Here is a 16,067-nt window from a genome sequence, read left to right as displayed (position 1 = left end):
AAAATTGCTGTTCTATTTATAGTAATAGCTAGAGAGTAGTGAGACTTGGTATTAAATTATTAATTAATGGGTTGTTGTAGTTGTACAAATAAAATGTAGGTGGAAATTTCGTATAATTGTTGTATTTTAAGACAAGGAAAAATTAAGAAATTTAAGGGAACTTCTTTTTATGTAATTTTTAAAATTATTTGGGGGAAATTTCGTGGTTTGGGATTATTTTATTGTCAATTTGTGAAATAAAAATGGGTCCCTCCACGTGGAAATTGGGTGGGTTTTACAAGTTGGTCACAACTACCCCTTAAATCTTAAATTTGTTAATGGGAACATGTAACGCCAATCATTTACATCTGAGTCACATGTTCTAGTGTAAACTCACATGTTGTCTTAAAGGGTGAATTCATATTCAAAGATTTAAAAAAAAACAAAAAAAAAAAAAGAAGTTAAAAAATGTTAATGTAAATCTTCGAAGATAGGATGCTCCCTTATGTAATTTTGTATTGGCATTGTCTTCACAAACATTTAGTGTGGATGTTTGTGGTCGGAGCAGAAATGACCTGTTAAATTATTAATTTTATTAAAAGTACAGACATTTTTATTAGTATATAGGATTATTTCTTGGATCTAACATTCTAACCCAATCATTGACTCATTGTACTATGGAGCCAGAGTCCCGCTTGATGAGCATTTAGTTTCGAGTAGAGTGGGCGGTTGGTCGGGTTTGACCCAGCCCATCCTGACACAGTCCATGGTAGGTCACATGGATCGGACACACATATGACCCAGGCCATGACACAACCCAATTCAACCCGGATATATTTATGATGTGTTGTGGGTTGGATTTTTTCAACACAGCCCATTTCGACCCACCGCATCGGACCCGACACAACCCGCCACGACACACCCGACCCACCCAACCCAACACACGAACCCAACCCACCTAACACACGAACCCAACCCGCGAAACTCATCTTAATTTAAACAATTTGGTATGTTTAAAATGCTAATAAATTCTAATTTTATCATGTAAGTATACATTAACCACATTTATGTGAGTAAGTGAATAACATAAAAATTAATTAATTAATTTAAGTACATACAAATTTTATAACTTTACCTGACCCACTAGAATCACATCTGTCGTAACCCACCAAACCCCTCAGACCCACTCGACCAGCACAACCACCTCGACCCACGACCCATCATGTACTGTGTTCATTCTTTCCGACACTGCCCACGACTCGACCCACCATAATTTAACTGAGGCGGGGCGTGTGTCAATTATCCCCGACCCACCATACCCACCAAACCCACCAACTACTCACCCAATCCACCACGTTGGCCATCTCTATTTTCGAGTAACTGAGTTGGGGCATACTGGCCGGATGTTTTGGTACATTCCTATGTAAATACGAAGAACATAAAATTTGTACTCTTATAGCTAGTGCGTATACTAAATCGTTTCTCCTAATTATGAATGAGAATACAACTTGTTGTGCCATATAAAAAAAATTAACGAAAAGCATTAGTAAAACACACATATTTACATACTTCATCCCAAATTACTAATATTAGTTACTTCCTCTATCTCAAATTACGGAAGGACATATTGATCTAAGACATATATTCCAATAAATCTTCACCTTAGACTTGAATCCAATGTACGGATCAAGTACCAACATATTAATGCCATATACGTAGTACATGCATGTGTAACTCTTTTGCCTCATATTTTATCTTCGATGGACAATTAACAACTTCTAACATTTCGCAAGTTATTAAACAAACTAGCTTTTGAGCCCGTTCATAGAACGGGCGGTTGTATATGGTTGTTCAGATGTCTTTTGAAGTTTTAATTAGTGAGTACTTGTGATTTTTGGTAATATATGAATCGAATAGAGGTGTAATTTGAAGGTTGGAAAAATATAAAGATTATATGTTGAATAAATATTGGATGTTTCTGTTTCTTTCTATTTTTTATTTATTTTTTATTCTTATTTTTTTTATTTTTTTTATTTTTAAAATTCTTTTTTATTTTTTTTATTTTTACATGCTATTTTGAAATGTACTTATTTTACTTATTCATTTATTTTAAACTTTACTTATTTTTTATTATCTGTTACAATATTTCTTCTATAGTATATATACATTTTTCTCTTATCTTACTTTAATTAAATCCACCTTCTCTTATTGCTTTTTTCTTTGTACCTCCTGCTCTTTTCTGGTTTGATTGGTGACAATGACAATCTCCTACGACGATTCATGTTAGCCGACCCCAAATCATTTTGGGACTAAGGCTTTGTTGTTGTTGTTGTTGTTGTTGTTGTTGTTGTTGTTAAAGGGGTGGAGTGGAAGAGACTAATGAGTATGTTAGACTATTAATAACTTGATGTTGAATAAGGAAAATGGAGTTGAAGAGGCTTTAAAAGTTGTAAATCATAGAAACAATAAAGAGAAATTGAAAAAAAAAATGATGGATGAAACGAGAGATGACACATGGCTTCTAATGATGAGATGCCACATGACTTCTAATAATTTATGGTGTTCCTTTTTAAATACTAGGTATAGATGAATCTTTGTACTTGGAATAGCTATTGGTTTTGATGTAAATATACAATCTCCATTTCTAGAGGAAATAGAATGTGTTTCATGCTTCTTTTAAATCTTTCCCCTTCCTCAAAAATCTAAAAGAAAATGTAATTTAATCAAGGTGCTACTGTCCACCAGCCTTTTGATTGAAGTCAAGACCATATTTTCTTGCTTTTAAATAGTCGTTTAGTTTATGTTCGTAATAAAACTCCATTCTCTCTCTATTGAAAATCCTTATTATTGGATTATATGTATCCATATACAGGGTTTTATATCTCTTCAAGAAAGTTTGACTATGTTTGTTAATTTCATAAGAAAAAATAATTTGGTGATGAAGATTTGTGTGGTATAGCGGCAGATGTCAGTTTACCTACGTTCTACCATCAATTACACAAACTTAGTTCAATATAAAAAATGTAATTAGCAAATCGAAGATCAGCATGCTCGTGAAAAGTTGCACCAACAACGATAAAAAAGTGTATGTTCATCGATATCAATGTTATTCACAACGATCGTGATTTTGCCACAATGAAATCTTTATATTATCCAAAACCGATATTTACTAGTTTGATTTCTATTATAAATGTCATATGATGAGTATTAGTCTAGGAGCTATAAGCGCGGAGCCTCCAAATGGGAGAAGGTTGAACAAAGTCTAATGAAATGAAACCTTTTGGACCGTGCCAATTAAGGCCCTGTTCTGTTCACCTTATTTTCACTTATTTCAGGAAAAATAAGTTCAGATAATTTCAGTTAAGTTCAGATAAGTTCAGATAAGATAAGTTCAGGAAAAATAAGGGTTGGCCAAGTACAATTTATAACTAAAATAAGTTTTGATAAGTTCTAATAAGTTCAGATAAGTTCAGTTAAGTTCAGATAAATTCAGATAAGATAAGTTCATGAAAAATAAGTGGAAATCAGGTGAATAGAACGCAGCCTAACTCGGTCACCTTTTATATTAATGAATTAATTTCACTTTTAGGCTTCTTTTGGTTTGCTGTAAAACCTTTTTATGACAAAATAATTTTCCTCTTTTTGTTTAATTTTACGTTGTTTATTGGTATGGCAATGGATAAAAAAAATCCATAATTCCCTCAAAAGTGAGAACATTTTCCATTTAAAAGGAAGGGAAATCACTTTTTTACCTTTTCTCCTCACCTCTTTCCCATCAATCTTCAGTTCTTCACCTTTCTTCTCACATTTTTCGTTTTCTGTTAATTTCCTAGTAAGAAACCAAACCAAGAAAAACTAGTTTGAAATTGTGTTTTTTACTAAAAATATTTTATTCCAAACCAAACAGAGCCTTAATTTTTTTTTTTTAAAATCAAAACCATAAAGAAATGGGCCCAAAAATTAAGTCTACACAGAAAGCGGTAGTTCAACAAAAGGAGCACTGGACACACCAGTGTTTGGTCTTTCACGAAGAACATTTATATTTAAGGCATATTACAAAATCATACAAAAACTATGAAGTAAGAACACATAATCATGAACCCTTTAATGCCCTTTTTGTAATACCTCCGTATTTGTTTAAACGTACATATTAAATGGAGAAAAATGAAGATATGGACCTTACAAAAAGACTTTTAAACGGATTATATCATGTACTCCGTACAAAGTAGTGGCGTAATGTTATTGTGTTACTCGACAAAAAAAAACTTATAGTTAGGTACTAGGTTCTTTTCAAGAAAAAATAAACATGTGCAAACTGCAAACAAGATAGCTCATCAAATTAAACATGTAAAAATATATATATTTTTTTTGCAAAAAAAATAACTTATTATAAAAAGTACTCCGTAATAAGCAACTATTTTTACTGAATTACAACCGGTAACCATTTTTTTGGATATTCGACTTTTCTTTTCTACTTTTATCCCTTCCCTCTTCCTCCATTTTCACCCAAATTTTCATTGTCCTTTGAAAATTGTTATGGAGTATTAAAATAAGTTTGGTGGAAATAAAAGGAGAAAAAAGGAAAAATGGCACATGTTTACTATGTTAGAATTTGGATCCAAAAGGAGAGTAGATGTTTTTTTTTCTTTTTTTTTTGATGTGAAAAAAGGAGAGTAAATGTTTTGTGTTAAACATTTGCATTCACTTTCGGAAGGTCTAATTCTTAGATGGGCTAAATTGGGCTGGGCCGATTGGGCATCATAATACTTGGGCTTTCACTTTCTTCCTAGCTTTAGGTGTCTATGTTAAGATTGGTAAACATTTTTCAAGCCCGCAGACTAATTTATTGTGAGATAATGAAATTTACCTATAAATAATTCTTCAAAATCGAAATCACCTCGATCTCATAATAAATTATTGCAATTTTTTACTAGATCAAGATTTTTCCATTATTTGATTGATATATTTACTTTCGGCTCAATATAAATTCACAAAGAGATCTAGTAGCAATAACTTGTTTCATCTGATATTCAAAGAAAATAACTTTAAGGTTGCATGTAATTTGAACAAGTACATTTAACTTACAACATAGCTCAATTGCCTTTTATTACAAACATATATTAACTTTTTTTTGGGGGGGACAAATATTTAATACTTCGTATTTCATAAGCAAACAATGATATGAATTCAATCTCACAAATTCGATCTAATGCCACTATTTGGCAAACTAAATCACTTGCGTTGAGATAATACTTTTTGGGTGAAAATTTTGAACTTTGATTCATGCTCATCCCAAAGAAACAACATCTTTGCTTAGGATTCCAAAGATTTTGGGGTAAAATTCTTGAACTTTGATTCCGTCTCATACCAAGATTCCAAACTAATCATGTCGTTGAATTCAGAGAAAGTAACAATCTTGTCCATATCGTCCCTGGTTGTACCCTTGTCCTTAAGAACCTTCATGATATCAACCAAAGCTTTGGTTGTAGCATAAAGTGTTGAGAGTGAATGAGCAATTAAGTGGAATCCCATTTCCTTAAACTCTCCTGGTGTGTGCAGTGGGGTCTTTCCACCTTCGATCATGTTAGCGATCCTCAAACCTTTCACACCTTTCACAACCTCATCCAACTCCTCCCTGTTGGCCGGTGCCTCAACAAAGGTGGCATCAGCTCCCGCCTGCAAGATAAAGAAATGCATTAGTCAAACTAAATTTTAGGACAAGATCTTTGTTTCTATTCAAAATTAAGAAGAAGCTTTTTTTTTTAAAAAAAAATATCACACTTATTGTACCTCTCTGTAAATGTTAGCCCTTCGAATAGCTTCTTGAAGACCGTGGGGTGCTCTTGCATCAGTCCTTGCGACCAAGAAAAAATCAGAATCACCAATGGCTTCTCTTGCTGCTGCGATTTTAAGTGCATGCTCTTCTACAGGCACAACAGCCTTACCACGCATATGACCTAACATATAAGATTAACACAAAGTGATCAATTAATCTTTATGTTATAAAATGGTAACAAAAAGAAAATGAAAATGTTCAATTGTTGAGAGTACTTACCACACTTCTTAGGCCACACTTGATCCTGTGGAAAAGAAAAATAATGTGATTAATTTCTAAAATTGAACTACTTCCATTTTTAATATTTGAAGAATAAATATTATTGGTCAAGTCATATTCTATTATTATTGTCATATACTAAAAAATGTGACAATGACACAATAATGTAAGTTTTTTTTACCTCAAGAAAAACACCCTTGGCACCTGCATTAATCAAGTCCTTGATGAACCTTTGGACATTCAGAGGGCCACCACCGCCGGTGTCTGTCATCAACAACAAAAATAACTTCATATTATGAGTAAAAAATCTTCTTTTAATTTAATTGTGGTATATAAAAGTAAGCAAGTTAGTTAATTGTTTTACCTCCATCAACAACCACACATAAATTTGGAGATCCAGCAGTAATTCTACGAACAACCTCTACAACTTCTGCAGTTCTATATCACAAAACCATTCTTATTACATATTGCTACAAGAGCGTAACACGAATATAAGCTACTAAAAGCCGTGAAAATAGTATACTCCTGTTCATTATAAAGTGACATGTGTTATTTTGGGTGTTTTTTTTTAAATAATAAAGAGAGTTATAGATTTTCCTGTTTTGGAGTAACCCTTCATACTAAACACAATTGACTAATTCAATTATGTTGAAAAAGTACAAAGTAGTGGTTCCTAAATCCTACCCAATTATTTTAGTACGTCACAGGTTAATTACTTATTAATTGGAAAATATAATCATTGACAAATATTTTTCCTTTCTTGGTGGGGGCAAAAACCTCAATTTCTAAATGACCAAATGAAAATATACTAAACTCTACCCACTACGTACACACACAGTACATGATAGATTTTGCATATTCATTCAAATTAACTATCATATCATAATTCATCAACTTTTCTAATTATACTTCCCAACTCCAAATTGTATCAATTTTTTACTAAATAACTTTATAAAGCTTTAGAAATTCCCATCACTTTTAGCAAAAGTTTTATTTAAACAATTTGTATTACTTTATTATTTACAATTAAATTGGTACTTCAATGAAAGCAAAAAAGTACAAATAAAGGAGCCAAAAATCTTTTAAATTGTTACTACAATAATTATGATAGAATATGCAAGAATATACTCTTAAGAGTGACTCATTTCATCACAAATGTAAATTAGTTTGTACTCAGTGTGAACTTATTTTTCCTGAAATAATTGTGTATTAATGTGAATAGTAAAGGACGTACATAACTAAAATGAGCGCAATTGAGTTGCTAAATTGACTAGTTTTATAATTTTCCAACAATTTTACAATGAAAACAAATTTAATTATGCTCAATTAACTTAATAAGTGTTATATAATACTTCCTCCGTTCATTTTTTATCGCAGCGTTTGTTAAAAACTAATCAAGCTTGGAAATTAACAATGTTGAAAAACAAAGTAAGAAAGACAAGAGCTAGAGAATTATACGTGAGCAAGCCAAAGTCAGGCAAGCCAAGGAGGGCGGCAGAGACACCAAAGCCAGAGACAAAACAAGCTTTGAAGCCAGTTTTGTAACAAATGGCGGCGGAGAAGGCGTCTTGGATACCGGGCATCAACACCGATCCTTCCTCCGCGATAAGGCGGTGCACGGTTGTCTTTCCCATGGCAGCATTACCCTCAGATAGAGAACCCATATTTTTCTGGGAATGTAGTGAGGAAGTAAAGATAAGATAGCCAAGGAAGGAGGGAGATAGAAGTAGACTGTATGTGGCTTTAATTGAATGATTTATATGCCTTTGCTTCTTCTTCTATTTATAGTAAGTTGTAGAGTTGTAGTAAGACTTGGTACTAATAATAGATGTAAGTGTTGGTAAAAAAGTAGGTTGGAAATTTCGTACGTCTTTTTATTTTAATTATTTTTTTACACATGCAAGCATATCCGTTAATTTAAGGTTGCTACGGCTTTGTTCTCTCTAAGTCTTTATTGTATTTTCATTGTTTAGTAGAGCGGACCGTACAAATTAGACCAGATTAACAGATAAAAAATAGTAAAAAGCATTTTAGAAAATATTGAGATCAGATCATGTTAGATTAGATTAAATGATTTAGATCAGAACAGACCAGACCACACCAGATCAGAAATTTAGAAAAATCAAACCAGACTAAGTGAAGAGAACAAAGCCTTATTTAGACTCCACCACGCACGCAACGCATAACTGATGGTAAAAATCAGGTATGACAATGTTTGTAATGTATGGCGTGTCCAGATTTCATACATGTGATAAAACGCAAACCAGTTTACATTGACCAATCAAGGCACATGGTGCGACTTACATCCTCGATCCATGGTACTCGAGTGATCAGGCAATGAGAATCCTCGAGGTGAGAGTTTCTCCTATGAAAAGTCTAGTAGACTCCTAATAATCCGTTAATTTGTACTACGTATGTCTTTCTTATTTAATTTTTACTTCCAAGTCTCAAACCTAATAGACTTATACTTAATTAACCTTTTTCTTTTTGAATGTAAAATCAATTTATTAATATCTTGGTTAACCTAGAATAACTTCTTTTTATCCCCTGATTCAAGCACTTGTTGGTAATCATAGTTTCTTTGAAGGGTAATTAATTTTAAGTAATTCTAACGAAGGAGAAATATGTGTTATTTATTTTTATTAATAGAGGAAATTTCGTGGTCTAGATTATTTAAGTGTCAATTTAGAGAAATTACTCAAGGGTCCCTCCACGTGATGAAATGCTTGGCTGTGAGCCTGATACGTAGGGTACATATTTGTTCCCGCAATAAAACACAACCTACAATAATCAGTGACCTTTATAGGTCATTTAGGGTCAAATTATACTTTTTTTCTTTGATTTCATGATTTTGTTCTACCTAATTGGCTAATTGTTCATGATAATAGTCCTTTTTCACGCTTTTAAAAAGCACTTACCTCTCGTTTACTGATAATTGATTCTAGCTTAGGATATGATGATATATTGATATGTGATTAATGTTCATATCATATTTGTGTATCATGTGTGCTATCTACATATAATCATTGTGTCAACCCCAAAAAAAATAAAAATAAAATATGATTCCCATTGTACCGTACCCGATTTTAACTTTATAGTTTGGACTTACTCGAATATTAAGAATAATTTTTAAACATGTACAGAGTACTCCGTAATAAGCAAAATGAGTACATAACTTACTTCAGAAACTAGGTTGTTCCTAATGGTTCATACTGAGAGTTTATATATAATATAATGATAAGTCTATATTTGAATCATCCTTCTCCCATTTTTGTAATTACGCCGTAGGAGTCATTCGGATTTAAAAAAATAAAATAATTTGGATAACGTGACTAGACCTGATCAAATGGCGGGCCGGGCCTGGCCTAGGCATAAAACCAGCCCGTTAAGTCGGGCCGGGAGAGGCCAAGATTTAGGCCAAAAAGTAATGCCCAACCCCGTTATTTTCGTGCCTAAAATACCCGGCTTTTCGGGCCGGGCCAAATTTATAACTAAAAAGTGTAGTTTTGTGTTTTCATAACCCGCCCAAAAAATTTAAAAGTTTGGGCCGAGCCGGAAAATTCTGCCCAAAGTCGAAAAAAATTGCGCGGGTCGGGACGGGCCGGGCCAACGCGCCAGATCGTCTTGATCAGGTATACCGGTGGGTAAACAATAAGAAACTGTACGGAGTAGATGAAGATCTAGAGAAAGGTTCAAGTGTGAAAAGAATAAAATACGTTTTCATAGAATATTAATCCGGGCGGAGGCAGTAAAAGAAAATTCCTATGTGTATGGCCAAACAATTGTAGATCGAATATAACGGAGTCGTGCTATGTAATTTTTGTTTGCAAAATAACATCATAAAAGTTAAACAACAATGAAACATGGACATTTCGTAAAATAAAAAAAGTTTGAAATTATGTTAAATAAAAACATCTAGAAAAAATTACAAATTGTATATTGAATTATAAGAAATTTGTTAAAAAGGACCTTTTATAACCCAAATTTTGCGAGAAATGACCTTATATAATTTTTTTTGCGAAATCACACCTTAATGTAAATTTTTTTGCGAGAAAGGATCTTATATAATTTTTTTTGTGAAATCACACCTTAATGTAATTTTTTTTTTTGCGAAAGACAACCAAAAGTAAATTTTCGGCATTGACTGAGTATTTTCGGCCATTGACTTGCACGTGAGAAGCACGTGTGACTTTATTTTGCTAATCACACCCAATTTCCCTCCAAAATTCAAGCTTTAAAACCTAAAGTTGGAAAAAAAATCGAAATAAAATCAAGTTTGAAAATTCAAGACTCGGGAAAATCAATGTCTTTAGCCAACGTAAGCCACACGTGTTGCTCACGTGCAAGTCAATGGCCGAAAAAGCTCAGTCAATGCCGAAAACTTCCCTTAGGTCCTTTCTCACAAAAAAAATTACTTTAAGGTGTGTTCTCACCAAAAAAATTATATAAGGTCATTTCTCGCAAAATTTGAGTTATAAAATGTCCTTTTTGGCAAATTTGCCTTGAATTAATGTATGGAAAAAGTTCAAGGAAAATTTACATTTGTGTTTTTCTTAATATAAAATATTAATCCTTTCTAAGTTATTTCAAATAAGAACTAAAAGTGTTTTCTATTCACCTGATATTCTCTTGTCTTTTTAGAACGTCTCTGGAATTAATTTTTTCGAAGTTAGTGAAAATAACGTGAATAAAACCTGACCTAACAATTGAGCATTCTTAATTAATTCCAATCAATCTTGCTTGTATATTTTGTTCATTTGATCACCATAATAGCCGGTATACTATATTTGCAATAATTTTGTCAATTAATAAGCCACTTTTTTTTTTTTGAGAGATTGTCAAGCCACCTCAGCTCAATTATTGTCTACAAATTGTTCCAAAATCAATTTAAGTTCATCATCACAACCACAATAATTGCATCTTCTATTTGTAAATTCATGTATTATTATTCCTAATAAGACAAACTAAAATAGGAACCTGAAATGGAATATTTTAACTCTGTGTGCCAAAAATGATTTCTTCCACGTAATAGAATCGACGAATTAATCTCATTTAGGTTTATAGGTTAGTGGGTCAATAATTTCATTTTTCAAATAAAATTACTTGTTAATTTAATTTATTTTCAGGTGACGGCTGTTGAATTTTGTGATTTGTTTGAAAAAATAAATTTTAAATTATTACAAACGTAAAGCATTAAAATGGTAGGCTAGAAAAATAAACTAACATAAAATGGTAGGCTAGAAAAATAAACTAACATAAAATGGTAGGCAAAGTTGAAGTTACGTATTTAACCAAGGCAAAAATGCAATGAAATAATTGATCAGTGATTTGTGAAATTTGATAGTCCCTACATCTTATCTTATTAAGTCAGAGAATTGGAGTTGTGATACGTGGTTTGTGAGTTGTGATAAATCTTACATCTTATCTTATCTTCCACAATTTTAGACCTTACTTCTTATCACACAAAATGCAATGCAAACATGTTACACACGCCATTCATTGAAGAATCGAAAGCAACACTAGTACACTACCACTCCATTTTGACAGACTTTTTAATTAAGTTCATATGCACTATATTTTCCACCTACATCCAACCTACTACGTACGGAGTACAATGTAATTACTACTGAACATTCTTTATATCTTAATTTAGCAAATACTCTTTCAGTAACAAATTGAATTAAATTAAACTTTCTTTTAGTAAAACTATGGTCGTTACATCTCAAATATTATTTTTTATTATTGTTTCACACAACCTTCAACGAGTAGGGCTATCTATCTATCGTAGTTTGAAAATGATTTTCATTTGACTCATCGTTTGAGATTAGTAGATAGCTTGAATTGCATAACTTTTTGGCGATTTTGTTTTCTTTTCACTTTTTTGTTTACTTTTGCGGCTTGAAGGTGTTGTTGTGGTGACTGACTTTAGTGGTCGTTGGATCGTTGTTGCTGGATGGTTGTTGTTGTCTAGATTCAACTTATCTATCACCCGACTGATCCATCCGACTAGTTAAATATATTGATAATAAAAGAAAATATTAAATGGACGCACCAAATTAATTTTTATTTATAAATCACTTTATTTACAAAACTACGTAGTAAGTTTTAATTATGGAACTGTAACAATACATACATTTTCTACTTTATAATTCAGACCCGGTCCACCTGGTTCATCAGTGAATGATGTATGTATGGATTGGATGTGGATGACGGGTGATTGAGGGGGTTGGTGATGGATGGAGCACCACCTAACTCACCTCTGATCCATTGTCAGCCACAACTAATTAGACCAGGCATAGGCCGGTTTCAATCAATATTACAGTTCAGTTCATAAACAGACACAAGACTAGGCGACCTGGTTAATTATTAGACAGTGTATAGTTCAATGGGCATAGGGTTAATGTTAAGTTAAAGGAGATTTTATTGGATATTATCTCAACAAGGCCTTTATGGTCAATATAAGGTCAAACTAATAGATAATTATAAAAATCAAAATAGTTATGATATATAAAAGTAATATATGTATAGTTTCATATTCACTTGTATTCGCACTTGGCCTTTTTTCTTGCTTGTTTATTGACCTGCAACCCGCCACTACCGACCCACTTCAAAGTGACATTTTTGTAAACCCACCTACTTGACCCGCACTAACCCTGACCCGACCCACCAAACACCAACCCTCTTCAAAGTGACCCTTTCAAAACTCAACTAGATTTGACATGCACTGACCCAAATCCAACCCGCTCAATAATCAGGATCTACATCGTACTATTATTAAATAGTTATGGGGTACATTACATCAATTAAAAACTACGTTATTGTGTGATCCAGTCTTCTTTTTTTCTTTGTTTTTTCAATTTAGCTTTATGCATGCATGTTAGCTAGTATGCAATTCTATCTTCAACCACCACTTTTCAAGTAGTTGAGAGGTCTTACTTCCCTTCAATGGCAGATCCAGGATTTGAGAAATGAGGGTACGAATAAAAATTCTTATAGTCCACCAATAGGGGAAAAAAAAAAAAAAAACCGGGTCCAATTCCTCTATAAAAAGTATCCAAAAAAGGGCCTACTTTCGGTATTATAAAAGGGGTCAAAATTACATTTGTTGTAATATTTTAGTCCAAATAATTAAAATCTAAACCCACCGTTCACTTTATTTATATTATCAACGATTTACTAGTCTTTTAGTATGTTCGATAAATAATAGAATAATTAGAAAAATAATGGGAGTAGTGAACTGTGAATATGAAAATCATGAATGAAATTAAAATCATATTAAATTTCAATATAATTGAAAATATTATTCTTCACTATGTATATGACATCTAGCATTATGTTTACAAATTTCATTTTTTAAAAAATTATATATAACCCATGCAACTAATTTTAGCTAGGTACAAAAGTAAAATTCACAAAAATGATACGGAGTATATCTATGCAATTGAAATTAAACGAGTGAAAAAGAAACTCACAAATGATACATAATCGGAAATTTCAACTATATACAAAAAATCTGTTACTTTATTTTTTTTCCGCGGATCTAGGTAGGGGGGGGGGGGGGGGGGGATGGTACCCCTTGTACCCCTAAATCCGCCACTGCTTCCATTCTATCTTCAAAGTGACATTTCCAAGCTTCCATCAAAAAAAAAAAAAAAAAGAGTGACATTCCCAAGCAGTATAAATTTGTACTCATATAATTTTTTTTATTAATCGTAGTCATATTTCTTCATTTCATGGGGATTGCACTAGATAACTCACAATAATACAATATAGTTAGAATCATGTACGTGATTATTGAACCAACAAATTGCACAAGAGGATACATCAAAATTCCTATCAAGCATGACCCAATTATTGCAAAAGAGGAATCTTATAAACAATAATTTAGGCCCTAATTAAGGTAGTAATCATGAAATGGCTTAGGTACGTAGCTAGGTCATCAATTATTGCAAAATGCACTATAATAGTATATTGTGTGCTGGGTGTAGATGATTATTTCCTCTAATTACTCTATTATTATTGTGATTAGTGACTACTAATAATTTAAAGTATCCTAAAAGTATATACTGTACTTATACAGTGCTACCCATGATATGTGACAACCTTTAATTAATTTATTTATTTAAATAAAAATTGTCGAATTATTATACTATATACAATATTATTATAATTAATTGAAAATAAATTGTGTTACCAATCTTTCAGATCTTGATAACTACAAATCCAACAACTATAATTGTAGGCCTATATCAAAAAAAAAAAAAAAAACAACAACTATGATTGTAGGGTAGGACCTTAAATCGTGAATACCTTCACACATGAAGAATTAAAATTGAACATTATGGGGTCGATCTAGTTGTAATTGTGCCGTACGGGTTGAAGTTTATCTGAGCATTTAATTTCTTTTGGACTGTAAAGCATTATAACTTTTACAATATCGAATAAACAATCAAATACGAAAGTACAAATAATCAAACATTTTATGAATTTAGGCGACCATAGCTGAACTAAACTAAGAGGGTATGGTGGATGACAACAATTTTGGTAAAGTTTTGAGTAGAGTGATACATAAGATCCCCTAAATGTGTGTATGATTGGATAAATTGCGTACTATGTATTATGTTTATTTTATTCTTCTATTGACCCCCTCGTAAAACAGTCCAAGATCTGCCACCGGTTTATTCTATATATACATCATACTTTACTATATACGTGATTACGTGCATGATGTACATGCAGTGGCGCATTCAACATTTAAAAACCGGGTATGCAGTATATTAATAAGTATGACAATTTTAAAAAATTAAAAAAAATATGTTATTTAAAACAAAACAAAAATTACTAAAGAAAACGCGCAAAGTACACTATTGGAATTTAAATGAAAAATCCAACTTATTTATTAAAAAGAAAAACTATTGTTTAGATTTGAATTATGCAAAAAACAAGTAAAGAAAATTTTAACAAAAATGCTACTGAGAGGAATTGAACCCTTGTCATTAGTTAACATTTTTGCACTAATAATTACTAATAGTATTTGTTAAATTGATATTTCGAATTTTTTAAAGTTTTTTTTGAAAACTAGGCTAGATATTTGTCTACCCTTTGCGCAACATAGACCCGTCCCTGTTTACATAATTCACTCTCGTCATTTCAGGGAGGAAACCAACCATGCGAAGAATTATATGTACCATTTTAAAGGAGATTGTACATACTCTAAATTGATATCAACTCTTTTATGGTTGCTAAATATTTTTGTGTACTAAAAAAAAAAAAATCATGTACATGAGTGATGACTTTATAAATTCTGGATGCATAGAAGGGAGTATTCTTAAAGTAATGACCTTTCTAGATGCTAGCCAGCATGAATCATGAGTCCGTTGCACCATGACTGTCCAATAATGGTACATAATTAAGTTGACATTCACAATTTCACACCACTAGAAAATCTGAACAAATAGAGATAACAGAGCATAGTCTATATATACCGATCCGGTATTATTTTGGAATGAACTGAATTAAATATTTGAATGAACGAATAATAATGACAATAATATATAATAAATTAATAATAATAATAATACTCGTTACTCCGACGTAGCGACGTGAGTGTGACGCGAGTAGACAAGGTATTAGATTAAGGAAAAATGTCATCACGTGACATCGTGGTGGCTTGCTTAACTTTCTTTTGACAAATATATTGACATTCACACCACTAAAACATCTAGAAAGCGCGTGAGTGTGAGTGTGAGTGTGAGCGTGTAAAGATAGAATATTGCTTACATTGAAGGATTACCATTAAATATTAACATTAAGCTTAAGATAGAATTAGCAGCATATATAAAGTGAGGCAATTTGCAAAAGATAAATACAAAGTTTATTGGCAATTTGAAAATCTAATGATTGACATATAAAAAGGCCCGACTTATTTTAAGTAAGAAAATGTTGAAGTTTTCAAATGTTGTAGAAAGTTGGTAGTGTTAAATTAATTGTATTTATGGTGAATGATCGATCATCCATAGGTGTTCATAATTCT

General features: G+C 32.1%; 1 protein-coding gene across 1 annotated transcript; it reads right to left on the bottom strand.

The window, feature by feature from the left end:
• Positions 1 to 4,980: 4,980 nt before the first annotated feature.
• LOC110782041 (petal death protein) lies at positions 4,981 to 7,793 on the bottom strand. The gene is made up of 6 exons (XM_021986103.2): positions 7,493 to 7,793; positions 6,399 to 6,472; positions 6,216 to 6,298; positions 6,035 to 6,059; positions 5,770 to 5,936; positions 4,981 to 5,655 (listed from the first exon to the last, which is right to left on the bottom strand). The coding sequence occupies exons 1-6, from the start codon at positions 7,696 to 7,698 to the stop codon at positions 5,293 to 5,295; spliced, it is 918 nt and encodes a 305-aa protein (XP_021841795.1). The 5' UTR covers positions 7,699 to 7,793; the 3' UTR covers positions 4,981 to 5,292.
• Between the last annotated feature and the right edge of the window lie 8,274 nt (positions 7,794 to 16,067).

This window comes from Spinacia oleracea, chromosome 2, assembly GCF_020520425.1.
Source record: "Spinacia oleracea cultivar Varoflay chromosome 2, BTI_SOV_V1, whole genome shotgun sequence".
Lineage (NCBI taxonomy): Eukaryota > Viridiplantae > Streptophyta > Magnoliopsida > Caryophyllales > Amaranthaceae > Spinacia > Spinacia oleracea.
This window is presented reverse-complemented; position numbering and strand designations above follow the sequence as displayed.

Bases quoted from the DNA above. Each gene is read 5' to 3' on its own strand.
- LOC110782041 (XM_021986103.2), bottom strand. From the start codon at position 7,698: ATGGGTTCTCTATCTGAGGGTAATGCTGCCATGGGAAAGACAACCGTG. The intron at 6,473-7,492 runs GTATAATTCTCT...TTTGTGATATAG, and splicing joins CCTGACTTTGGCTTGCTCAC to AACTGCAGAAGTTGTAGAGG. The intron at 6,060-6,215 runs GTAAAAAAAACT...TCTTTTCCACAG, and splicing joins CCAAGGGTGTTTTTCTTGAG to GATCAAGTGTGGCCTAAGAA.